At 39.1% G+C, this 18,512-nt stretch overlaps 1 protein-coding gene across 2 annotated transcripts in view; it reads right to left on the bottom strand.

The window, feature by feature from the left end:
- Window positions 1-17,415, bottom strand: part of whrna (whirlin a) — a 274,824-nt gene extending 257,409 nt beyond the window's left edge. For both annotated transcript variants that reach the window (XM_022676495.2, XM_022676494.2), the window contains exon 1: window positions 15,666-17,415. In XM_022676495.2, coding sequence (XP_022532216.2) covers window positions 15,666-16,385 — 720 coding nt within the window. In that variant the 5' untranslated portion in view covers window positions 16,386-17,415. The remainder of the gene's footprint in view (window positions 1-15,665) is intronic.
- Between the last annotated feature and the right edge of the window lie 1,097 nt (window positions 17,416-18,512).

An 18,512-nucleotide genomic window follows, 5' to 3' on the forward strand; every position in this document is an offset into this window, starting at 1 on the left:
TGACGCTGTGTCTTTTGTGATCAGTTGTGAAGTGAATGACCACTTAAAGGATCTTGATTACAAGACAACAAGTTAGTTGAAAGTGTAGTGTAGTGTGTAAATGACAAGAAGAACCCTTTCCATTCTCTGTTCTGATCTTTTTATATACTGCTGGGCCACACTGTGGCCTCCTTACCCCCAAATATCAGAGCTGGAGCAGAAGAGGAGGGGAAGTTCTTCCTGAACCTGCTGTGTGTCAGACACTGTGTGTGTTTGTGTGTGTGTGTGTGTGTGTGTAACATGCTGTATCAAGCTGAGGAGACTGACTAATCAATCTGTCTCTAACGGATGATGCTGATGCTTGGATGACAGAAATGCTCCCTCCCTCTGTGAGATAGATATGTGTTTATATGGCGAAGCTTAATCAAGAAAAAAGCCAGCACCAATTGACAGCCGTTCAGCTGAAGCCAAGCAGCTGAATTACAAACAATTCCAGCGTAAAACAAGATTTCAACAGTGAAGCAATTAATCTATCCCCATGGAGAGGCTTTGACAGAGTGGTCTGGCTTACACCAGGAAGGAGCCGCCCTCACTGTGCAGTAAACTGTTCCATTAGAGAGAGAGACATGGACACAGAGAGACAGAGAGAGAGAGAGAGACTGCTTAATTCTCTCCACTGCTCAATCCTCTAGCTGGCACTAGATGGTATAAATTGGGAACACGAAAAGGGATTTGACTTCATCTCTGTTGCCTTATTTTTTCAGCTTCCCCCAAATACCGGTAAACATTTCTGTCTTAATTAGGTCTCAGTGCCAGTGCAACAAAGGCATGGAGGAATTAGCCTCCTTTGGGCTTCGGTGCATTCAATTAAAGTATCCGATGAATTATTTAGGTCATAATTAAAAAAAAGGACTGAAGTACCGGAAGCACCGGTAGTCTCCACATTTCCATAAAGATCTGTCTCTTCTGCAACATATCAGAGTGTAGAGAAACCACCACAACAACTTCAAACACTCTCTCTGCAGAAATACATAAGTTCTAGTTATATGAACGAATATGTTGGAAGAATGTTGATGCCCAAATTCTAAAAAAGTATCTTTAAAAAAAGTGACATGGGCACCAGGTGGTCTAGCAGTCTAAGCACTGCCACTATGATCAGAAGATCGCCCTTTCGAATCCCAGTCATGCAGCTTGCCATCAGCTGCCAGAGCCCTGAGAGAGCACAATTGATGTCGATCAGCACGAAGCATCTGTGAGATGTATCGGAACCGAATCGCTGCGCTTTTCTTTGAGCGCATCAGAACCAGTTCAAAAAGAGGAGGTGGTTGACTTGACATGTGTCGGAGAAGGCGTGTGTTAGTCTTAGGGCTGAACGATTTTGGAAAATAATCTAATTGCAATTTTTTATCTATAAATTGCGATTGCGATTTAAAATGCGATTTTTTTGTCTTCTCAAGTATTTTTCAACAACAGAAGCAATAAATCAATCTGTTTAATAATAAACAATGTCAGATTTATTTAAAGCACAGATAACAATAAAGCAAAAAAATCTATGCTTTTCCTTTTCACCATTTTTTTTTTATATATAGAAAAATAAATACATAAATATCTTTTCCTTTTCACCATTTTTTTTTAATTAGGAAAAACAATAGATTGTTAACTTACTTTAACTTACTGCTCTCCAGCTAGTAACATCATGAAAAATTAAAGTGCAAAAAAACATAAAGAGAATCTGCTTTAACCAACTCGTTATTTTCTGTATTTGAAGATGCAGCACTGGTCGTTGGCATTTTAGCCTTGCAAATACCACACAAGGCTTTGTGGTGTTTTTTTAAATGCTGAAAAAGGTTTGTAGTGTTACCTCGCATCGTAGCAACAGTAGCAAGGCACGTTTAGCACAGTACCTGACGTTGAGCAGCATCTTCTTTTTTAAAGCCAAAGTAATTCTACACAACTGATGTGTTCCTTCGAGCCTGAAGCCATTGTGCAACAAGGGCGTGTTCACACCTGTAGTTCGTTTCTAATGAGTTTGTTTACTTGGAGCGTTTTCTCGCTCTGTTCGGTCTGGTTTCCCACAGGCATAAATGTAAACGCACCAAAATGCGCATCAATAAACCATGCGAGCAGCCTGTGTCCTCTGATTGGTCAGAGCTGTCTGACACGGGAGTACATTAAATATAAATATACGAAAAAAGTAAATACAGCGAGAAAATTTGTGTTCCAGCGCAAATATCTGTGCTTTAACACTGAACGCTGAAACGCTGCACTTTCAAACACAGTGTTTCTGCGTGCAGCGCAGATTTATACATAATAAACAGAGTCACGCGGCTGTGAGCAGTGAATGCAGCGCAGATTTATACATAATAAACAGAGCAGTGAATGCAGCGCGTGCCTGGACACAGTGTTTGTTCACAGCTGTGGTAATTAGCGTTATCTGGCTAATATATCAGTTTAAACTGTGCTTGCTTTATCAGCAGTTTAGCTCAAATAAATGGCTTATATTTAATAGGTGGATCCGATCGAGACCGGATCACGTTCTCACCACAAGCGAACCGCTCCAGAGTTCGTTTGGTACCTAGAGGAGGTGGTCTCGGTCCGTTCTTTTGATCCGCACCCGAGTGCGATTACTGTTTTTACACCTGCTCAATCGAACCGCACTAAAGTTACAAACGGACCAGAGTTCGTTTTAACCGGACCAAATAGTGCTGGTGTGAAAACGCCCTAAAGTGCGCTGTGTTGGCTTCACTTCTCCACCTCCCTGCCTTCTGCTCGGGTATGCTCCGCTCGTCCTCGGCTTGGCTCGCTCCCAAGTCACGTGACCAGTCAAATCGCAGCCAGTGCGGTTAGAGAATCGCGTTTTAAAATATCGCGAGATTATCGCAAATGCAATTAATCGTTCAGCCCTAGTTAGTCTCCACTTCTTTGTGTTGTGACATCACTAGTGATGTGGGATAAACTATTGGCTGGGACAATTGGCCTAGCAACAATGGGAAAAATTGGAAATAAAATTATAAAAAAGAAAACATGACATACACTCTAGGTTTGGACGGTATTTTGGTAAGTGTTTACCCTGGTAATAAAACTTTTAAGTGTATCTTCATATAAGGACTGTATGTCATAAATGTGACGTGCCTGACATGCCAAATTTCTAAAGGTCTCTCATTTGAGCCACATTTAGCCGGAAGAGGGTCTGTGATGTGGTGTTAACAACTAGTCTGTTATCTAACATTTAGATAACTACTGGAGAGACTTTTAGAAATTAGTTTTTATAATCAGTACTCAGGTTACTTAGTCAGAAACAGCTGTACTGAGCTTAGCAAGTGACCCGCTATTTTTTGCATTCTGTCCATCCAGTTGCTCTATCATTCACGTCTAAGCGTTTATAGGTGGAGTTTCAGACCAACAGAATTGAGTGTGTTCTGTGGTGAACAGAATGATAGCTATCATGCTAGCTAAGTAAAGTCTTTTGATTAGCTGTTCTAAACTTGAATTCTAACAGTTTAACATATAATTTTACTGTATGTAAAGTTAATTAACGTAATTTTGGGAGTTTGATCCACGCCCTTACTCCTCCCACTCTCCTCCCTATATATATGTTGAACAACCTCGCACCCACCTCCTCCCCATCTTCTTTCTTCATTTATTTTCTCCCTTTCTTTTCCTGTTTCAGCTTCACGCTTTTCCAGCGAAGCTGCCCCAAACTCCTGCCCCACCAACTGAGTCCCCCCCCCCTCTCTTTTCCTTCTCTTTCAGGGTGTGGGGAAATACTAGCAAAGACTAACTTAAACATGTGCAGAATTCAATATTTTTTTTTGTTTAAAAATGGACCAGAATTTGATGAGATTGTAGCCAAGTAAACACATGACTTGCGCAGTTTACACACTAATGTTTTGACTTAGTTGATGATATTTTAGAGCACATGAACAGGGCATCATCTTGTATGGCACTTAAATAAGGAAAACATTCCAGCCTGATACCATTATTAAATAAAAACTCTAATATAATCAAGACCACAGTGCTCGATCAGAGAAATCACTTCAGAAATGATCTTAAACCTGCACATAAAAAATTAAAAATGCAAATCTGACTTAGTGTAATGGTAGGGGTATAAGAAAATATGAATATACAGAAGTAACACAATATTTCGTTTGCAGTACTTCAAATACAGTATTGACTTTTAATTATTAATTAAAATCATAAGATGACAGTGTGCTTTTATACTATGTAAGTTTTCTTAGAATTTGATTTAAACAGTCATAATATATGCCTTGTTTACAATATTGCAATATATATTATGATATATGTAATTGTAACCCCTGTCTCGTGATGTGTATTGTATTGCCAAGTTGATGCCAATACACAACTCTAATTTACGTAGGGCTGCACAAGATAGCATTGATATTGTAATGTACACACGTGCAATAGTCACATCTCGGAATGTGCAATGTTTCTGTAAAGTAAATATGACATTTTTGTAACTTTTTGAGTACATATTATATCTTCCTAATATCTAATACCTTTATTTTCATATATTGCATTATGAAAATCAGGACATGTTGGATCAATGACTGGCGAATATCCCTCGCTGTCTGTGTTTGTTGTTATCTGTTGAATTGTGAGGGTGTTAAAATCAACTTCATCCTGGCGCAAGAAAAATAACGAAGATGAAAGGATGTTTGGCTTTTCTTCAGGCGTGAATGAGACACTATAGGGCACAACTATTTCTCAGAGCCTGCAAGATTGGGAGCTCGCCACACACCAAGAGCCCTGAAGATTGAACTAGCCATCATGAGATGCCAAAGGGCACCACACACACTCATTACTGAACACATATAAAACGCTCACGGACAGAGCGGCTTCGAGCATCCTCAATCTGTCCTCATCTAAGCAGAAAACCCTGGAGACATATTTCAGAGAGGAAGTGAGAAGCTGAGGGAGAAAACTGGGAGACAGAGAGAGTGAAACAAAAAGAAGGGAAGGACAGGAAGGACTAGAGTAGGGGTGTGACAAAAATATTGTTACAGTGATAGATGATATTGTTTTTATTTGCAGTACTTTACTGATACATGGTGGCAAATATCAGTATTTGACATGTTTTGCACGGATGTAATTTGTTTTTAAAATATATGTTTTCTGTAAGCTTATGTTACATGGTTTTAAAATTGTTTTAGTCTAGCCTAGTTCTAAGCATGTTCTGCCTACACATTTTAACAGCAGCATGACTGTTCTAATTTTTGGCAGTTTATGGCACATCATTTTACAACTTTGGAATAATGGAAAAGTTGCAGTCATGTTGTTAAAGAGACACAAGCAATCTAAGCTATGAAGTTGCTGTACATTTTTAATATTGGATGTCAAATTCTGTGAAACTTTTACCAATAAATACATAATTTCAGTTTTTTGCTTAATTAGGAGTTAATAAGTATGTTTATTTATATAGTTTATTCTCTTCAAGAACACAAATGCCGTGAAGAATTGTCTCTACGACACTAGAGAATCATGGGACTCTATTTTAGCTATGTATAGGCAAGCTATCAAGCGTGCATTGTGCAGCTTGATTTAGGGCCTCAGTGTATCTTTGCTATCGCAACGACAGGAAAAGTATGCCTTGTGTAGATCGAATTGCACAAAAGCATGTATAATTCTCTTAATTAATAATGGGTGTGTTTTGGCCGTAACATAAAATAAACCAACCTGCATAAGCAGGTTATTTTTGTTTTCTGTTAATTGTTTATGAAAAAGTTAGATTTCTGCACTGCTTTGTGTGATTTACATTGTGCATGTGCAGGACACCTACATTGCCAAGATAGCAATGAACATCTGACTGTTGTCTAGGTTGTATTCAGTCAGTGGTGAACCTGTGTTTTCCATTGCCACGATAGCAACACACCAGAACATATTGACAAGCATGGTTGATATTTAAACAATGCAGGTGCAAGGCCTGAAAATAGATTGGTGGGTCTAATATAGCAATGAGCATCACAATGTGCCTTTTGCAGGGTGTAAAATAGAGCCCATAGTATAAAGATATCACATAATGATATACTGTGATTTTGTATTGTAAGATGCCCTGTGATTTCCACCCCTTAATGAGAGAGTAGAAAGTATACATCTTAATCCAGATGTACCTGTTAACTGGATGAACTTCTCAGAATAAGCTGAGATACTTCACAATATCTGTGAAATACAGCTGAGACCCAGAGGACGTTCGCTTTGTCCCTGGAACAGATGTCCCCCCGTCTGCTTCTAAAAGCTGAAGATAACTCTCTGCCTGCTTGCATATTCAGATAACATATGGGGATGTCGTTTCCAAACCCAGCCCCTGCTATTTTTGTGGGCTGTCTTGTTTTCTCTGTTCTGAGCATACAGCAAGACATTAAACAACGACAGAATAGAAGAAAGAAAAAGAAGGGCAAGAAATAAAGAGAGGTCAATTGTGTCCGACTGGCTTTGTCTCCACTCAGAATGCTTCTCTTGGACTGTTCCCCAGGACTTCACCCAGGCCGCTTGCTGGTGCTGAGGCCAGCTCTTTAATCTGCTCACTGCTGCTAGCCTAGATGTGCCTTAACTAGTGTCTGCATCACAGCAGACACACCCACCCAAGCCATGATGGAGGTCTCCTTACAGCTAATATCACTGTTAGAACAAACCTTGTATCTTCAACAGCAACTTCACTAGGGTTTCCCTTCAGTTTATTCCCTCCAAGTTATTTTTGAGCACCTTCTTTGGCCCATTTATAAATTAATATAAAAAAAATGTAAAAGAACTGTAAGATTCATATGATATGAACAATGGTTTCATTCCATTTCCATTCTATACAAATGTAGTCAGGCGGCACGGTGGCGCAGTGAGTAGTTGGGTTTGATTCCCGGCTGGGGCAACCCGGGTCTGTCTGTGTGGATTTTGCACGTTCTCCCCGTGTCTGCGTGGGTTTCCTCCGGGTTCTCCGGTTTCCTCCCACAGTCCAAAGACGGCACGTTCAGACTAATTGGAACTTGATTGAAATTGCCCCTTAGGTGTGAGTGTATGAGTGAATGTGTCTGTTTGTCTGTCTGTGTCTGTCTGCCCTGCGATAGATTGGCGGCCTGTCCAGGGTGTATCCTGCCTTCCGCCCGATGCCTGCTGGGATAGGCTCCAGCCACCCACCCCAATACTCCAGACACACCCCATTACCCACCCCATTACTCCAGACACAAACTCAATCTACTACAACTCAGTTTAATGCTAAAGCTGCTATGAAAGAATCAGCACTCAGCAGTGATAATTAAAAGAAACCATAAAATAAATGTGATAAGAGTGCTGACCAAGCACATCTAACTACATTAATATTAGATGGCTGACTAAAAGCTAATTAGAAAACAATTTCCAGTTTACGACATTTAACATTAAACTTACTGAGAAAAACTGTAAATCTTTTTATAAAGAGGATCTGTTAATATAAGCAACTGTACAGTAACACTCAATGTAATGCAAAATGTGCATCACAGCTAAGGCTGTCAATCAAATCATAGGTATAACCTCACCTTATAGCATATGAAGGTTATAAAAACATATTTTTGGGAGGAATGAGCCAATGTTAACAGAGGAAAAAATAGCTGTTGGAATTAGATACTGAAGATGGAAAGAGAGTTTAGAGGAGACAATGCAATAGATAATGAGCTGTTATTGAAACACACTGCAAATGAACCCAACCCCAAAAGGTTTGCAGATCCAGACCAAGCTGACCAAGTGTATTTAGGGGTATGAAGCACAGCACATCTCACTGTACGATGTTATCATGATTAGTTGCCCATGATATTGATATCACAATACTTAGATTTTTTGATATTTAATATATTACAAGACAATTCTCTACAAGGATAAAATACTTCTAAATAAGTAAATACCAGCAATTATAAATTCATTGGAGCCAGTTTCACAGAATTTAACAACTGATATACTTTACTGCAGCTTTACCCAATTTGTTTGATTTGCTCCTCCATGTGGAGTAATTAATCAGTAACTAATCGAATTGGGAGGGGGTGGGGTCTTGTGGAGTTTAGAGCGTCCATGTTTTTAAAAAGTAGACATTTGATGCCATGTATCCATTATATATTGCAAATGAAATTATGAAAATTATACAATAACAATATTGTTGCAATAAATCTTCAAACAAGCAATAACAATATTTTGTCCACCCCTAGTGTTAAAGCACCCTAAAATAAAGCATCAATCTAGCTCAAATTCAGAAATCTGTTTTCAAGGTATTCATATTAAAACAACACTTTGTCTATGAATAAGTCATCAGGAGTTACACACAGCTCAGCTCAAGCCAAATATGACTAAACTATTTAAATGTAGTTGTTTATAAAAGCCAGTGTGTAACACTGAATGTGCTCTGCACATTTAGGTAGTTTTGATCTTCCATCACACCTTATCCAACTAATCACCACATTAATTATGCATAATTAATTTGAAATGAGGATACTATTGCAGGGAAAACATAAAATGAACATACCCAGGGGTAAAAACTCCTGCTTAAGGTTAATAGACCCAGCACATAAAGATCAAAAGAATCCTTTGTAGCATACTTTTACTGAATTAAACAGAGGCAGATTGTTCCTGGCCTGCAGCAGACAGATTTACAAAGCCTGGCCTCACTGTGTGTTAACCTTAATATGTGTACTGTTAACAAATAACAAAATTATACATTTTATTTCAGGGTTTCTTGAGTTATGCTATAATAAACAGTCCAAATATGTATTGGAATGCTAGTTGTAATAGGAGCTATGCTGCATAGAGTGATCATAAGTTAAATCTTGCCGCTGTACAGTGAAGCGTAACGCACGATAATGTGAACGCAGCTTTAATCTGGGATACATATCAATCAATAAACCCTGGCAGAGAGTTTGGTTCCGTGATGCAGGGGTTTTATAACCTCCTGTGGGCCCACCAACTCTATTGCTCCCAAGTGGGGAAAAGAGGGGAAAGAGAGGAGAAAAGCAATGAGACAGAAATACTTTAAAGTGTTTACTCAATCATAAAGCCCTAAAGGCATTTTAAGCACTCAGAAAGCATTAAGAAAAAGGGGGTTCTCCCCAGTAACGCCCCAGGGAGGCTGCAAATTTGCTATATAAAGATATACAAGCAGTGAAAGTTTTAGGACACTTTTCGGGAGATATTTACTGGGGTTGTGTGCGCTTTTATAAGAACAAGGCAGCTATCAGAGGGATATTGCTATCTCAAGGTCTAGGACTCTCCGTTTTATCTTTATTTCAGCATTCAGCTATAGAACTTTATAGGTTTAACTTTAAACTTATGTTATGTTAACTTTAAACTTTAATATGTTAAACCAAATTAAGCCTATTTATACTACATACAAATACAAGCTGTATTTTGACAGTGACAGTCCGCAAGTTTTTGGTGAAAAGTTGTAACTGCTCTGAGCATGTTACAAAAATATTTTTAAAGTCTGTACTGTGTTGCAGTTGCAAACGAATCACCCTGGTTTTGGAATGAATATATTTGGCTTTACTGTAATCGTAGCAAATGCACATTGATGACATTTACAGTGGTGTAAAAAAGTGTTTGCTTCCTTAATGATCTATAAGTTTGTCACTCTTAAATTAAGAAAATATATTTTTAAATTTAACTATTAGTCAAAGACTACAGAAGTAAACACAAAATGCAGGGTTGAAATTAAGGTTTTTATAAGTAAAGGAAAATAAAAATCCAAACCTACATAGCCTTGTGTGATAAACCCCCAATTAAAATATAACTTAATTGTGGTTTATCTGAGTTCAAAGCCAAGTAGACCAAAGGATACTCAAAAGCTAGACATTGTGCCCATATCCAAAGAAATTCAGGAACAAATGAGAAAGAAAGTAATTGAGATCTATCTAAAGTTTTGGGACTCCAGAGAACCACGGTGAGAGGCATTATCCACAAATTGTGAAAGAGTTGAACATGATGAATCTTCCCAGGACTGGCCGGCTGACCAAAATTACCCAAAGAGCACAGTGACAACTCATACAAGAGGTCACAAAAGACAACAACATCAAAGAACTGCAAGCCCTACTTGCCTCAGTTAAGGTCTGTGTTCATGACTCCAGCATAAGGAAGAGACTGGGAGACAAATGAACACATGACAAAATGCCAAGATGGAAACCACTGCTGAGAAAAAAAAAATTAGGCTCATCTCAGTTTTCCAGAAAACATCTTGATGATTCCCAAGACTTTTGGAAAAATACTCTGTGGCCTAAAGACAAAATCTGAACTTGTACCTATTACATCTGACATACAGTAAATGTAACATTGCATTTCAGAAAAAGAACATTATACCTACAGTAAAACATGGTGGTGGTAGTGTGATGGCCTGGGGCTTTTTCGCTGCTTCAGGATATGGCAGACTTGCTGTGATAAATGGAATCATAAATTTTGCTGTCTACCAAAAAGACCTGAAGAAGAATGTTTGGTTATCTGTTTGCGACCTCAAATAGAAAAACGCACTTCAAATAGAAAAACGCGCTGCAAATACAACCACAACACAACGGAAGTGAGTCACAACACGGAAAACGGAATTTTCCCGGGGGACCTTAAAAGATGCTGTACCAGCTAAGCTGCATCTTCAGTAACGTCTCGGACTTCACTATGTGTACAAAGGACAATAAGTGGCAAACAAGGCGTTTTGTGAAGCAGAACTTTTAATAATATTCATACAACCGTGGTAATCACAGGTAATAAACATAACTTACTTTTCAGAAGCTTGTTTGCCACTTATTGTCCTTTGTATACAGCTGGTACAGCATCTTTTAAGGTCCCCCGGGAAAATTCCGTTGTGTTGTGACTCACTTCCGTTGTGTTGTGGTTGTATTTGCAGCGCGTTTTTCTTTTTGCAGCGCGTTTTTCTATTTGCTGCGCCTGTGTTGTAATTTTGATGGATGTGTTTTGTGCTTTTGCAGCGCTTTTCAATTTGCACTGAGTTGGGCTTTCTCGGCCACCGTATGTTTGTGTTGTAGGCAGCAAGAGCATGTTGGAACAGCAGTGCAGGAACACTGTGATGGAGTTAAAGTTCCATGCAAACACAACTTTGCACTAAGTTTCTATATAACTCTGTGAGAATTAATTCAGCACTTGATATTTTGATGTATTTTACTGTGATTTCTTTATAAGTTGTGGTGTTTCTCAATACCAAAAAATGAAAAATAAACGTATGTTCTTGTTACGACACTCTTGACAAGTTACCTTGCAAGAACAAACTCACAAGCACACATAAACAAAGGCCCTATTGAGATGTTGTGTGCTTGTTATAATTATCCACTGCTAACAACATTAGCTAAGAATACTCACAGAATAACATCATAATCAATCAATCAACCTTTATATAACTCGCAATATATGTAGGATGATCCTCATTTACAATGCATTTGTATTCATTTTCTATGTAACTTTGTGTATGACTGAGGGTTTCTAAGATATATCTTAGCAATAAATTGATCAGACACCAAAAACATAAGAAAGGTAAAAATAAAATAAGGATGTATGATGTTCAAAAATTGAGGGATACCCTAAACTCTAAAAAACGAAAATAGTTTATTAATACAATATATAACAAAAACACTGTGCCATACATGAAATAACATAGAAAAAGAATGCGTGTCATTTTTGACCCATGTTGTGCATTAGAGGGGGTGTGCATATGTTGTGCATCAAAGTTAAGAAATGGCCAAGCTCTTCAGTAAATGGAAAATTCACACTATGGTAAGGGAAGCTTTTTCAGTACCCTGGACAGCTCCTGTGCGCTCTGTAATGTAATGTATAAGCACAAAATCACACACTGTTTAACACTGATTAATTAATGAGTGCCTGCAGTGTTCGACATCATCATAAGTGTAAACACTCATTTGAAAGTGCAAAACACTGAACTAGAAAGTAATAAGCTTCATATTCTCGCTGGAGTGATTCTAACCACAGTAAAAATAAAAGCATGAGACAACAACAGTACTTATCGAACAGTACTTATCAAACACGTAAACACAAATAAGACACCCGGTCTGCCAGCTGGTCAATGAAATCGGCAGCTTTATGGACTTCTTATGCTGCTTCACAAAAGTGAATTTACTGATTTGTTCAGGGACAGCCGCTCTCCCTGCCATAGATAAATGATTACGGGTAGAGACATGGTGGAACAGCCTAAAGCCAAGCTAAACATCAATGAAATAATGATGACTCAAGTTAAAGTAGCTTCTAAATACAGTGTGAGGTGGTCTAAAAACTCTTTAAGTAGAATATTTCTTACAAAACTAAAGCAAATCCTCTGAATGCATAGTCATATCAGAATATTATGGCCACCTCCTATTTTCTACACAACTCAACGCTGATTGGACTATGATATTCAGAGGAAAGCCCAGAAAAGTTGTATACAGTTTAGAACATAGGCTCTTCAAAGGGGACATTTTACGCAAAACTCAACATTTTGGTCTGCTGGTTGAGAACCTCAGATTAGGCAGGATTAGGCAGCAGACTTCGTCTGAAGGGGGAATCTTTGGCAAGTCATGGTGTGTCCATGGCAAAGCAGGTGAGGGAGATGTAAGTATTTTCAAATTATGAGTTCTGTGTTTCTGTCGCAGTTAAGTGGAACAAACTAGCTTGTTTGTTTTTTTGCCAGTTACCAAGAGCTTTGCCTAAAGTGTGGTAAATGTTCAGCATATAAGGGGTGTTGCCAGCATCATTTTATTTGCATAAAAGTGACAGAGCCCTTAAATGGCTCATTCTGAAAGGGACTGAAACTGGCATGAGTAGAGCTGGTGAGATCTCTTCATGTGAGAGGGATTTTGTGCAAATAACTAAATTAACATGTTTTGTATAGGACATAGATCTATCCTAACTTAGAATAGGTATATTATTCCCTCTTTAATACTGGTTGAAGGTGCTAGAAAGAATTCCTCTGTGGCCCTTGGTGGTGTGTCACTCGATCGCCCATGCTTGATACACAATTGCAGACATCATCCAAACCTCTGACACTGACAGGGCCCATCCTTAAAATATGTAGGAGCTTCACAAGCAGGTTGGAATTGCAGTAATACATCTGTTGCAGGAAGGTCTCCTGTGTGTTTATTAGTCTGGGTTCTTGAAGAACCAAAATCCTTCATAAGCAGTCAGGGTATGTGACTCTGGGTTAAAACAACCCACAGGGCTTAGTGACCTCAAAACAACACAATGCCTCTAAACACAAACATATTCACAATTTTAATATGCTGCATATGTCCATTAATATGCATATAAACTTTTAATTAATGAATTCAGCTACTTTAGATGCTTTCGTTGCTGACACAGGTATTCAGTTGTGCACACACACAAACACACACACACACACTCAGTCTATGTGATCTGCATAGAAAAGCACTGCAAATAGAATGGATGGAATGCTCTGGACCAGCCACATACATAAGAGCCTAAGGTCAACATATGGTCAAAATTAACCACTAGAGGGGTATAACGTAGGGGTAAAAATTAAGGGGCATATCACAATGAAATATTATTATGGTATGTTGCCCACAATAACAATGATATCACAATACTGCAATTCTGTGATACTCAATATATCACCAGGCATTACCCTACGATACATCATGGCTTCAGAAATATTTCTGAAAAACTCCTAATACTCCTAAATAAGCAAATACCTTAAAAAATTAAGGACTCACTTACAGTGTATCGCAAACTAAAATGATATGACATATCGTGATATCTGTATTTTTTCTCAGTCCAGTGTTGAGCTGTGGTTCAGTGGAATTCAGTGGGGCCCCTTAATTCAGCTATATTTATTTCCATTAGAATTAACGGATGTGTAGTTTGTGATCCAACTATTCATTCAGAATCAGTACTAGTCTTTCCAAGTGCTTTTGTAGCCAGATTTAATCATACTGCCACAGCAATGACCCTAGACGTCATAAAAGAACCTGTTTTGTACCTTGTTTGTAAGAGTTTCCCCCATACCATGCAAATCCAAAGACTTACAGCTTGGTTACAGCAGGTTTTTTATGTGACACACATAATTGTAAAATGACCTTATTTATCCTTATGATCTTAACATAATTACAGTGTGTATTCTCAGTGTCACTTCATGCACCATACCATGAGTGCCATACTGTGACCATCATATTGTGACCGTCGTACCATGACAGTCATACAGGGACTGCCTGAAATGAATACAAGAACTGTTTTTTAACAACAACACATAAAACCACATGGATAAGGAATGAAGTAAGTAACCATTTACAGAAGTGGCATAATACTTTCTTTGCTCTGAGGCATCTGGGATGTACAATCACACAGTCTAAAACATGTATTGAGGTTAGACCAAGCAGAATTCCAAAAGCAAGGGTCTGTCATGATGTATGGTTGTGTCAATACACCTCTGTGATAGCAGCACTAATGCAGAAAATTATATTGAAATCTTAGAGCAAGATGACATCTTTTCCATAGACATCCACACATTTTTCAACAACACAATGCAAAACCGCATGCTGCACACTTTAGGAAGGGAAACACATTACAAAATGGTATATGCTTTACCATCAGAACTTTGAATGTGATTCAGGCCTGAAATGCAGAAACTGTATATACTGTATATAAATATACACTATATATTAGGGCTGCAATGATTCGTCCACATAATCAACAAAGTGGATCTGTGACTCCAACCGGAAGCAAACACAACAGTTTACGTATTTATTCACTAAATATCTGAACTTTCCACACTTACAAATCTTCTGCTCATTTAAAGGGCATTTAAATAGCACATCTTTCATTTTGAAGAGATTGAGGGTATGGCAGAGATAACTGCTGACTAAATGAAAAATAATCAGCAGATTACTCGACTATCAAAATAATTAGAATTTGCAGCCCTTATGTATATAAAAAAATTAAATGAAATTGAGCGGACAAAACATGAAACATCTATGGGTTCATACTCTCTACACATGTTTTATTTTTGTCCTAATAATTAACACAAAAACATCTAGCTCCACTCGAAACTAGGGCTGAAACTAATTACTAATTATTTTGGTAGATTATTTTATTGGTTAGCTAAATAGTCAATTAGTCAACTGTTTAAATGCAATGAAGATGTTTAAATGTGAAAAGATGAAAAGGTGTTAAAGAGAGGTTTTGGGTACCTTAAATAATTCTAGAAAAAGAAGGGACTTTCATGCTACATTTAAGGGAGTACTTAAGAGAAATGTGATATTAAAAATACCATAAGTCTGTCATTTGATAACACTTAAGGCATTTTAGTGGGATAAGGGCAACCTTAAGGGGGTAATTTACTTAAGGTGTTTTATGCAAGTTGAGTGTACTGATAATTAGTGAGTAAATATATTACTTGCTGTGTCTGTGCACTTTGGGAAACCCACTGCTGGTACAAATGAAGAATTAGTCCATACTAAATGCTGTTTAAATGGCCAGAACACGTTTAAATGTGAACTGTTCTGATATGTAGTGACTTAATGTTGTGTTTGGGCACTTTTGGTGACAAAGACCAGCCTGAGTGTGCACTGTACTTGTGAGCCATTGTGTTTCTGTCTCCAGCACTGTGTTTGATGTGACAATGTAACAAATGAACCATTATTCTACACACTGTCGATTATATCGACTTATTGTTACAGCTAAAATAAGTTTACCTTTAGTTTTTAAAATAAGTTTACCTTTACTGCCTCCGCGTGCGTGACCGCGTCAAACACTTTATCGTTGACCTTCAGGATCTGGTCACCGACCCTCAGCCCCTCCTTCTCAGCCAGCGAGCCGGGCTCCACCAGGGACACGTAGATGCCCACCCCGTGCTCGGAGCCCCCGCGAATGCTGAAGCCCAAGCCTTCCTGGCTCTTGTGGCGCTTTAGGGTCACGCGCCTGACCTCACCAGGGGTGTCCGGCACAAAGTGCGCCCCCAGCAGCGGCACGAGCGCCGTTGAGCTGCCTCCGTCGCCGGTGGTGGTGGTCGCGGTGGTGGTGATGCTGTTGCTGCTCCGTGCGTCGTCCTCAATGGGAGCTCGCGCCGGCGTCTCCGGGCTCCCGTTGCTCGCGAGCGGCTCGGGCTTGATGTAGAGCCCCTCGCTCGTGTACTGGTCGAAGAGCAGCTGGTCGGAACGCGGGATAACCAGGCGCAGCATGGGCAACAGCTGCCGTTTACTCGGCACGTTCAGGATCACGCGCAGCGTCTGCACGAGGTCGTAGACGTTGCGCCGCGCGTGGTACGCGTTTAGGCAGTGCACGAACTGCTCGCGCTCCGGGTCGCTCAGCAGCACGTTGAGCGCGCGGTGCAGGCGCCGCACGTTTGCCGAGAGGGAGCGCGAGCCGCCGGTGGACGACGCGGCCGACGAGGAGCCGAGCGACACGCGCTCCAGCTCGAGCTCCAGATCCGCGCTCATCGTCCCGCGGATGCGCGCGAGGCACCGGCACTCGTGCCGCTGCTTCTGACGCCGACGGTGCCGCTCCTCATACCGGCGATGCGCTCGCGTGCACGGCGGGGGCGCGCATGGGGGCGATTAGTTTGTTACGAAAGAAGTGGCAAAGAAGAAGAAGTTTCGAGACGAAAAACATCCCCAACTTTATCACGAGATAATAAATGTAATGCTTGTATGCGTTTAATTTCTAATAATTAGTATTAATCATTTATGTATTCTTATTTAATTTAAGCTTATTTCTTATTTATTCGTAGTATTAAATATTTAGAAAGAAAGAAAACTAGAACCGTGTTATTTTAGTTAAAAAAAGATTTAAAAAAGCTCCAAACAACAAAACCATCAAAATTAATATCGCTTACCAGTGTGGCTATTAAGTTAGTTTTTAGCTATTTTTATTTTATCCAGTTTAATCGTCCAACACGTGAAAAAGGTTGAGTCCACAAACTTAATCTACAGAGTATAATCGAATAATGATCTAACAATTTCGCTACAAAATGCTGCTTAATATCCACAAGCCAGTAATGTTAATGTTTATAGTTTGTTACCTCTACTATGTTCCTAAAATCCACCTCACTTTATCATAACATCGATAATAGCTATCTAGCAAATGTGCTGTTATTTCTCAGTTCTGTTAAATATATAGGTTAGCTAAAATGTCGTTTTGTTTATAAAGCAGCAGGTTAAAGTTCTGAACTCTCCAATAAACCGGAACTCCAGCACCAGTATCTATCGCCGTTCGGTGTAACGTTAGCTTTAGCGAGCCCGTTTCACCGGTTTAAGCCTCCCCGGTTCCCCGCGGCCCGCGAGGCTCTCAAAAAGTTGCTTTTCGGCTGAACCGCGTCCACAGAGTCCGGCGAAAGACAACAAATTTCTTCCAAAAACCAGCAAAAATTATCCACAGGTCTCGGTAATCCTCCGTGTTCGCCGGTTCTGCGTGTTTCTCCTGTCTACAGACTTGCACGCGTTCGCTCGGAGCTCCGCCGCCGTTGCTTGGCGACCAGCGACAGAGCGGACCCGAGCACAAGCCGCTCGAGCGCCGCTACTGCCGGAAATGACGCAGCTAAGAGGGCGCGCAGGCGTTGCTTAGTAACCAACAACACAGGCGGCCGTTCTGTTGATTTTATAAACAAAAATAAACTGAATTTCTCCCAAGTTTAGACTTACTATTATGGAAGCCAATTCACACCACTTAAATAACAATAAAATAACAAACTAACACACACCTTTTCCTTCTTATTAGGTAAATGTATACCTTATTATTTTGAGATGCTAAATCTTAATTTTTTATGTAAGCCCATTCCCACCACCTACAATTAAATTAGTTTCAGATATGTCAGCAAAAACATCTTCAAATACCACTCAGTATCTCAAAATAATGACATTACGTCTCAAAATAATAAACTCAGTGTCCCAAAACAATGGCTTAATATCTCAAAATAGCAAGCTAATATCTCTGAATAACAAATTAGTGTCTCAAAATAATATCTCAAAATAGCAACTTAATATCTCAAATTAATAATATCTCTGAATAACAACTTAGTGTCTCAAAATAACAACTTAGTGTCTCAAAATAACATCTTAATGTCTTAAAATAATGAATTAATATATCAAAATAAAAACTAAGTGTCTTAAAATAATGACTTAATATGTAAAAATAACAACTTTATGTCTTAGAATAATGACACAATATTTTAAAATAACGACTTAATGTTTCAAAAAACAACTTAGTGCCTCAAAATAATTAACTTAATATCTCAAAACAACAAAAAAATAAAAAACGGTCAGATTTATTTAATGGTTTTCGGTCGTACCATATTTAATACAGTAAGTAAACACAGTCTGAAGTATCTACTGCTGTGGACACTGATAATAAAGTAGCTAGATGTAGAACCCCCACAGTTCAGCATGCTTATGATAGGACACCCCACAGCTATAGCTAGGTTAGCTAGTTAGCTAACACATCCACCCAATTGGCTTTTAAAGAAGAGGAGCTGTGTCTGTAGTAGAACGAGCTAAATGTAAAGCATCCAAATGTCTGCTTTTACTATTCTGTGGAGGAAAGTTCTGTTAGAAAGCTCAAGTGAAGCAGAA

This window comes from Astyanax mexicanus, chromosome 17 (genome assembly GCF_023375975.1).
Source record: "Astyanax mexicanus isolate ESR-SI-001 chromosome 17, AstMex3_surface, whole genome shotgun sequence".
NCBI classification, from domain to species: Eukaryota; Metazoa; Chordata; class Actinopteri; order Characiformes; family Acestrorhamphidae; genus Astyanax; species Astyanax mexicanus.